The sequence below is a fragment of the Eulemur rufifrons genome, chromosome 30 (genome assembly GCF_041146395.1).
Source record: "Eulemur rufifrons isolate Redbay chromosome 30, OSU_ERuf_1, whole genome shotgun sequence".
Classification (NCBI taxonomy): domain Eukaryota; kingdom Metazoa; phylum Chordata; class Mammalia; order Primates; family Lemuridae; genus Eulemur; species Eulemur rufifrons.
In genome coordinates this window covers 20,760,691-20,769,289 of record NC_091012.1, presented here as the reverse complement: position 1 = coordinate 20,769,289, position 8,599 = coordinate 20,760,691, and the positions used below count along the sequence as shown (strand labels likewise).

General features: G+C 63.6%; 1 protein-coding gene across 2 annotated transcripts; it reads left to right on the top strand.

Annotated features, from left to right (window-relative positions):
- Window positions 1-221: 221 nt before the first annotated feature.
- On the top strand, window positions 222-8,599 carry SLC6A8 (solute carrier family 6 member 8). Of its 2 annotated transcripts, none has more exons than XM_069462831.1 (13): window positions 222-518; window positions 2,117-2,248; window positions 3,010-3,259; window positions 3,589-3,721; window positions 4,817-4,951; window positions 5,040-5,143; window positions 5,261-5,355; window positions 5,903-6,015; window positions 6,118-6,255; window positions 6,328-6,430; window positions 6,507-6,607; window positions 6,682-6,852; window positions 7,157-8,599. In XM_069462831.1, exons 1-13 carry the CDS (start codon window positions 257-259, stop codon window positions 7,295-7,297), a joined length of 1,878 nt encoding a protein of 625 aa, XP_069318932.1. In that variant the 5' UTR covers window positions 222-256; the 3' UTR covers window positions 7,298-8,599. The 2 variants fall into 2 exon arrangements, with proteins under 2 accessions (XP_069318932.1, XP_069318931.1); XM_069462830.1 differs by having other exon boundaries at window positions 246-518; window positions 5,231-5,355.

The following is an 8,599-nucleotide window of genomic DNA, read 5'->3' as shown; positions in this document are numbered from 1 at the left end:
CGCCGCCCGCGCGCCCCCGGGCCCCGACACACATGAGATTCTTCAGGCTGACTTTCAAGTGCTTCGTGGACTGCTTCTGACTGCGCCGCCCCGCCGTCCCGCACCCCGCCCGCCCGCCGCCCCGTCCCCCAGCCCGGCCGCCCCAGGCCCCGGGCGGGCCCGCGCCTCCGGCCCTCCCCCCGGTGCCGCCGCGCCCCCCGCCCGCCCCCCGCCAGGCGCCGCGACCCCCGGCCGGGCCGCGCGGTCCGCCCGGGCCATGGCGAAGAAGAGCGCCGAGAATGGCATCTACAGCGTGTCCGGCGACGAGAAGAAGGGTCCCCTCATCGCGCCCGGGCCCGACGGGGCCCCGGCCAAGGGCGATGGCCCCGCGGGCCTGGGGGCACCCGGCGGCCGCCTGGCTGTGCCACCGCGTGAGACCTGGACGCGCCAGATGGACTTCATCATGTCGTGCGTGGGCTTCGCCGTGGGCCTGGGCAACGTGTGGCGCTTCCCCTACCTGTGCTACAAGAACGGCGGAGGTGAGGCCCCCGCCCCGCCCGCCGCGTCCCTGCTCCCCTCCAGGGCTCCCCTCCCCCGCCAAGGCCCACCCAAGCCAGGGGCAAAGTCCAGGGGCCCTACAGGTCCCCCAGGGCTGTGGGGGTCGGCGGCCCAGCCGGCTGCCTCCACCCCCTCGCCAGTCATGTGCCTGGCAGCGCGCGGGGGGAGGGCACCAGGGAGCCTCCTGCCCAGGCCAGGGGCTGCTCCCCAGACTCGGCTCCGGGAGAGACTGGCCACGAGGTGGGAAGGGGAGGACTGGTCCCTGGGGGGGCTCCAAGAGGTGAGGAGCCCTGGCTGCCCCCGCGGGTCAGGCACACAACTGGTACATTGTGTGGGCCCCCCACGTGTGCACACACGAACACACACACACACACAATGGGCCACTCTGTCCCTCCCTGCTACCCTCCCCTTCCCTCCCTTCCCTCCCCTCCCCTCTAGCCTGGGCCTGGAACACTGGGTGCCTGAGCCAGGCTTGGGAAGCCTGCGGCCTGGCCTGCCTGGCCTGCCTGGCGCCGCCACTGGACACACTGCATGCACACCCCATGCCCACCCGCCCGCCAGAGCCCAGCTTAGCAACAGCGACCTGCACGCGTGTGTCCTGTGACTGCAAAGCAGCGCCCGGGTTGCTGGGAAGCCGAAGTGGCTGGGTGATGGGTGGGAAACTGAGGCCTACAGCGAAGGCCTTTGCCCAAGGTCACACACAAGAAGGATGCTGGGACCAGGAGCTGGGCACACTGCAGCCAAGCTCAGCCTCTGAGTAGTGGGGAGAGCTGAGCCAAGGGCAAGGGCAGGGGGCCTAGAAAGGAGGAGGGGGCAGTGGAAGGGGGCTGCTGGTGCCCGGCTCTGCCCTCTCTCCCACTGCTCCCCACCACCTGCCGGCCAAAGCCTGCCTCTGGCCCAGCGCTGCCTGCCTCCCCCCGAGCCTGGCTCAGCCCCTTTCTGCCACCTGTCTCCCTCTGTCCTTGCACACCGACACCCCACCAGCAGAGGACTGTCACCCACCCGCCCACCCACCTTCTCCTTGGACCTTTGCACTTGCAGGGTCTAAGTGCAGGGCACTCAGGGAGTCCCTGCCTTCAGACGAACCCCCAGGCCAGAGTTGCCAGCCCTGGCACGCGCGCACACATGCACATGCACGTGCCTTCACTCTTCCTTCCGGTGCTGCCTGGCAAACGGGAACTGCAGCACAAGGGATGGCCTGCATGTCTGAGCGTGTGTGTCCTCCATGCCCATCAGGTCACCCCAGGTGACTTCAGGGTTGGAAGCCCTGTGGGCCTAGGTCCCCTCCACAGCCCAGGGAATAGGGCTCTAATGGCCTAGTTGCTGCCACAGCCCCTCCCGTCAACAGACTCAGAACCCACCCCCAAGACTGTTCACCTTGGGCCTCTGAGTCAGCGGCCACCCCTGCACTGATTCACCCAGTGAGAAGTTAGGATAGGCCACGGCTCCGCCCAGCTCCCAGGGCCACGTGGCTGGGGGGTTTTGGGTCAAGTCCCCACCTGGCTAAGGCGCCACCTTGTACAAGTGCCTGTGGTCTTCAGGGGGACTCTCCCAGAACCCACCCCGTGCCTCTCCCTAGGTGTGTTCCTTATTCCCTACATCCTGATCGCCCTGGTCGGAGGAATCCCCATTTTCTTCTTGGAGATCTCGCTGGGCCAGTTCATGAAGGCCGGCAGCATCAATGTCTGGAACATCTGTCCCCTATTCAAAGGTGAGCAGCCCCGGGGCCACCCCTCCTCCTCCCCCTCAGAGACCCCTTCTCTTTCCCACTGCTAGGGCAAGGGCTCGGGAGCAGAGCACAGCTGGCACCCACTTGAGAGACCTTTTCCTGTCCTGAGCACCAGACCAGGGACCACGTGACGGCCCCCTAGTCGTGAGGGGAAACCTGGAGGCCATGTGGACCACACAGTGAACTTGGGAGTCAGGGATAGAAGTGGGGATAGGGCCTCTCCAAAAGGGCACAGCTGGAGTGGGGACACAGCATCATCCCCAAGGAGGCTGGGGCACAGAGAAGTGAAGTGACTTGCTGAGGTTGGCCACTGAGGGGTTGACTGTCTCCAACACTGCCTCAGGTTACTAGAAAGCTTCCCCTGCCGCTGTGTAGCGGAGGCTACTGGGGGCCCAGGTGGGGGTTTGGACCTCCTGGAACCGCTGCGGTGGCAGCAGGACTGAGAGAAGGGGCCAGGTGTGTGAGGAAAGCAGACGGGTCTGGGGCTGGACGGAGCGGAGGAGCGTGGAGGCCGGGCGAGGCACAGGGCTGAGGTGGTGGGAGGCGGGCAGGAGTTAGCCAGTGTCCCGCACGCACAGGGGAGGATCGGGGCTTGGGAAGTCTCTGGTGGGATGGATGGGGAGAGGTGCAAGCTGTTAGGGGCCTAGCAGGAACCACTGTCAGCCCCGGCAAGGGAGATAACGGGGGTGGTGGGGAGGTGGCCAGAAAAGAATCCAGATGGAAAGGAACCGCCTTGTCCCCAGGCCTGGGCTATGCCTCCATGGTGATCGTCTTCTACTGCAACACCTACTACATCATGGTGCTGGCCTGGGGCTTCTATTACCTGGTAAAGTCCTTCACCACCACGCTGCCCTGGGCCACATGCGGCCACACCTGGAACACTCCTGACTGTGTGGAGATCTTCCGCCACGAAGACTGTGCCAATGCCACCCTGGCCAACCTCACATGTGACCAGCTTGCTGACCGCCGATCCCCTGTCATCGAGTTCTGGGAGTGAGTCAGGCGCCTCTGGGCCAAGCCCATCCTATACCCACTCCACCCTGCCCGATCTCCCACACACGGCTCAGCCCTGAACACACGAGGCCCGGGATGCCGAGCGGTCACTCCCAGTCCCCGCCTGTCCTCGAGGAGCGCCCAGGCCAGTCCCTGAGGCTCGGACAAGCCTTGTCACTGCCCTTCCCTTGTGCCCGCCTCGCCTGGTGGGGGGTGGAGTAGGATGGGGGCCCCACCGCCTCCCGCCTGCCAGGGGCTCCCAGGCTCCAGGCACACCTCGGGGCAGATTCTGGCACAGCCCTCATGGCGTCTCCCTCCCCCTCCCGTAGGAACAAAGTCTTGCGGCTGTCTGGGGGGCTGGAGGTGCCAGGGGCCCTCAACTGGGAGGTGACCCTGTGTCTGCTGGCCTGCTGGGTGCTGGTGTACTTCTGTGTCTGGAAGGGGGTCAAATCAACAGGAAAGGTACAGCTGGAGGCGGGCAGGGCGGGGGCAGCGTTGCCCTGGGAGCTGTGTGTCTCTGCAAGGCGCAACTGTAGCAACAGGAGGGGCTCGGGCCTGAGGAGAGGGGAGGGACTCGAATCCAGGCCACTCTCCCCACCGCATGCTGGATGTTCCTCCCCACCCTCCGTATCTGGGCACCAGCAGCCTTCCCTCCTGCAGGCAGGCCCGGGACAGGCAGGAGCTGCCCCTTCCCTGTGTCCCGTGCCCATCCTCGCCCTTCTGCCCTCCCAGGTTTCTCTCAAGTCTGTTTTGACAGTCTGGGTGGCCCTGTCTGTGGCTGTCTATCTCACCTGCCTGTCTGTCTGGCCTTGGGGACCCAGAGGGGAATCTGGACACATCCCTGCCCCAGGGGCTTACCATCAAGTCAGGGAGACATACGTATGAACAGACACATGAGGCAGTGTATTGAGGGCTGGGGACATGACCAGGTCCCTGGAAGGCAGGACTCCAGTGTGTCTCAATGCCACCAAGGTCCCCAGAGCAGGTACTTGCTGAGCTGGTAGCCCAGCTTGGACGTTGGATGAGGAGGCAGAAGCCTTTGCTGTCTTGTCTTTCTCTTGCCTCCGTCTGGCCTAGATATAATCCCCAGCTAGTGACTAAGGACCTTGCCTCTCTACAGAGGATGACCTGGGCTAGGGGCCCAGGAGGTATGGGACCTACCCCGTCTGATGGGCCCCACAGGGCTGAGATGGATGTGCGCTTGTCACCCCTACCCCTGCGCTGCCCACACAGACTCTCCCCACCTCAGGCAAACTCATGCACCCCTTGCCCAACAGTCCCCACTCCCCACACACCCCCATGCCTTCCTGTCCCCATGTGGACACGCTGCAGAGGCTGCGCGGACACTGTCACTCTGAGGAGAGCACACAGGGGCTCTCCGCTGCCCTTGGAAAACAGCCAAGGTGCCTAAGGGACCCTGGCCCTTCAGAGCCATGGCCCTGCCTCTCCCCTCGCTGTGCTGGCCTCGCCCCAGCGTCCTGTGGGGGCAGCGTGGCTCTGAGGGGTAGAACGGGGGCTGCTGGCTGGGGCTGGGCCCTAAGCAGCCTGGGCCCCCAGATCGTGTACTTCACTGCTACATTCCCCTACGTGGTCCTGGTGGTGCTGCTGGTGCGAGGGGTGCTGCTGCCAGGGGCCTTGGATGGCATCATCTACTATCTCAAGCCCGACTGGTCGAAGCTGGGGTCCCCTCAGGTGAGGAGGGGGTGGCTGTGTGGCAGCAGGGAGAGGAGGGGTAGCCCGGCAGGGCCCCTCATGCCTGTGCTCCTCCGCCCTTCTCCAGGTATGGATAGATGCCGGGACCCAGATTTTCTTTTCTTACGCCATCGGCCTGGGGGCCCTCACGGCCCTGGGCAGCTACAATCGCTTCAACAACAACTGCTACAAGTAGGCCCCCCCCTGCCCCACCCCGCCCTGCCCCGAGGGCCCTGCGGGCAGCAGGAGCCTCACCAGCCCCTCTTTCCCCGCACTCAGGGACGCCATCATCCTCGCCCTCATCAACAGTGGAACCAGCTTCTTTGCTGGTTTCGTGGTCTTCTCCATCCTGGGCTTCATGGCCGCAGAGCAGGGCGTGCACATCTCCAAGGTGGCAGAATCAGGTAAAGCGCCCCCAGCCTCGGCCCTGACGTACGGCACACATGAACACACACGCACACAGAAACTCTGAAAGTGACAGACAGTTCAAACTGAGCCTGTCAGATCGCCCTGGGCACAGGCAGGCCTGGCTGAACAGCTGCCAGGCACAGCTGTTCTCCAGCACGCTCCGGGCCCTTTCCGTCCCTCCCCAGGGGCCTCGGGGTCTGTCTCGTGTTTGTCAGTGTAGCACAGGGCAAAAGAGGGCCTCATCCCAGCCCCTGCTGCATCACCCTGGGGCTAACAGTGACCTGTGAGCACAGTTGCTGTTCGAGCCCAGGGAGCAGAGTGAGTCAGACGCCCAAGCGCACAGGCCCCAGCATGGGGCATGCACAGGGTTTGGGTGGGCCCGGCCATGCCTTGCCACCAATGGAAAGGCCAGGCTGCAGCTCTCGGCCACAGGGTGTCCCTCCGAGGGGGGCGTGAGCGTGAGCGTGACAGGCAGGGCTGAGGGTGCGCGCAGGTAAGCACACAGGCTGCCGGGGTCTGGAGCCTGCACCTTTCTACCCGCAGGGCCTGGCCTGGCCTTCATCGCCTATCCCCGGGCTGTCACGCTGATGCCTGTGGCCCCGCTCTGGGCTGCCCTATTCTTCTTCATGTTGTTGCTGCTCGGTCTTGACAGCCAGGTTTGCAGAGGGGGTTCTAGAACAGGGAGCCAGAGCCAGTGGGGGGTGGTTGGTGGGCAAGGAGGGAGGAGGAGGGCTTGGCCTGAGCTGCCTTGGCCACAGTTTGTAGGTGTGGAAGGCTTCATCACTGGCCTCCTCGACCTCCTCCCGGTCTCCTACTACTTCCGTTTCCAAAGGGAGATCTCTGTGGCCCTCTGCTGCGCCCTCTGCTTTGTCATTGACCTCTCCATGGTGACCGATGTGAGTAGGGGTGTGGTGGGGCAGCCTCTGGCCACTGTCCACCATCCTCCCTGACCTGGCTCTGTCTCCCAGGGTGGGATGTACGTCTTCCAGCTGTTTGACTATTACTCGGCCAGCGGCACCACCCTGCTCTGGCAGGCCTTTTGGGAGTGTGTGGTGGTGGCCTGGGTGTACGGTAAGTCTGGGCCGTGGGCTGGGCTGAGGGTGCAGGTCGGGTGGGGCAGGGGGTCTCCAGCTTTGGCCCTCCCCAGGAGCCGACCGCTTCATGGACGACATCGCCTGTATGATCGGGCACCGCCCCTGCCCCTGGATGAAATGGTGCTGGTCCTTCTTCACCCCGCTGGTCTGCATGGTAAGGGCTGGGCAGGTGGGGCAGAGGGGCGCGGCACAGAGGGCCCCGCCAACCGCAGGTGTTCTTGTCTGCAGGGCATCTTCATCTTCAACGTCGTGTACTACGAGCCGCTGGTCTACAACAACACCTACGTGTACCCGTGGTGGGGCGAGGCCATGGGCTGGGCCTTCGCACTCTCCTCCATGCTGTGCGTGCCCCTCCACCTCCTGGGCTGCCTCCTCAGGGCTAAGGGCACCATGGCTGAGGTAAGGCCTTGCACCCCAGCCCTCCCTCCACAGGATGTCCCACCGTGCCAGAGCCTCTGGCCAGCTCGGATTAGGGCTGGTGGCGGGAGGAGCAGGACCCATCCCCCGCTTCCCTCCCCTCCGTGTGAGCATCCACGCAGCACAGCGCTGCTTCCTAGTGAAGGCAGCAGAGCCTGAAAGGCTCCCTGGGAGGTGCAGCCCTGACTTGGTGGCATGTGGTGGGAACTAGAGAGAGGCAGAGGAAGTTGCTGTAGGGACGAGCAAGTGACCCTGGGGGTGCTCAATGTGTCCTCCTGTCCCACAGCGCTGGCAGCACCTGACTCAGCCTGTTTGGGGCCTCCACCACTTGGAGTACAGAGCTCAGGATGCGGACGTCAGGGGCCTGACCACCCTGACCCCCGTGTCCGAGAGCAGCAAGGTCGTCGTGGTGGAGAGTGTCATGTGACAGGCAGCCCAGCTCACATCACCAGCTCACCCTCCGGTAGCCATAGCAGCCCTGCTTTAGCCCCCACCCTACCCCTCCAGGGGTCTGCCTGGGGGAGGAGGGAAGAAGCACTGCGAGTGCTAACTAAAATAACTTTTTCCATTTTTAATAAAACGCCAAAAATATCACAACCCACCAAAAATAGATGCCTCTCCCCCCTAGCCCTAGCCACGCTGGTCCCAGGCCCCGCCTACAACCCCTGCCCCCAGTGCCACGACCCATCTCCTCCTACCCCTGCCATGCCCACCTGGCCTGCCTCTACAGGCTCTGCTCCGTAACACACCCTTGGGTGGCCCTCGCCCTAGAAGCAGCAGTGGCAGCTCGGGAAATGGGGGTGGGGAGGGCAGGCGAGGGGGCGAGGGAGGGGCAGCAGAACCAAGCTGAATATTTCAGCTGGGCTAGACCCCTCTCCCCCTCCCTATTCTAGAAGCTTAGAGAGCCAGCCAGCAATGGAACCTTCTGGTTCCCGCGCCAGTCGCCACCAATGTCAACTGTGAGCTTGGGTATGAGTGCGTGTGTGCGTGAGTAGTAGAGTATATATAGATCTCTATCTCTTAGCAAAGGTGAATACCAGATGTAAATGGTTGCCTCTGGGCAAAAGAGCCTTGTATTTTGCACATTTTATAAAAACTTGACCAGAGAGTGAGATTTCTGCTTGTATATTTCTAAAAAGAGAAAAGAGCCCAAACATCCCTCTCCTTACCACGCCCGGTCCCTCTCACCCCTCTGCCCCTAGCCAAGGAGTGTGAATTTATAGATCTAATTTTCATAGGTAAAAACAAAAGCTTTGAGCTGTTGCGTATGCGAGTCTGTTGTGTGGATGTGCGTGTGGTCCCCAGCCTCAGATTGGGGTGGTAAAGTGCACGGTGGGGGCCTCGGGGGGGCCCCATGCCACCCCTTTGCCCACAAGTCTGTGGGGCGAGAGGCTACAGTATTCTGTCCCGGGGACCCGGGGCCGCTCACCTGGCATGCTCAGGCCTGCCCACACCCTGCTCCCTGGGTGGGCGCGACTGCAGGGGTGGTGGATGGGTACGACCCGGGGAGGGGATCCGGGCATGGCTCCCACCTCCAAGCTTAAGGCCGATGCAGTTGCCACATCTCAAGTCTTCCCTGTAGCAGCTTTAACCCACCTACGTCTGTGTCACGTCTAGCCCTGAGACAGCTGAGTGGCCCCCAGAACGGCTCCCCACACTGGGGCATACGCTGGAGGGGTGGGGCTGGGTGAGGGCGGCGGGCCTGCAGGGACATTCTTACTGTGCTAAA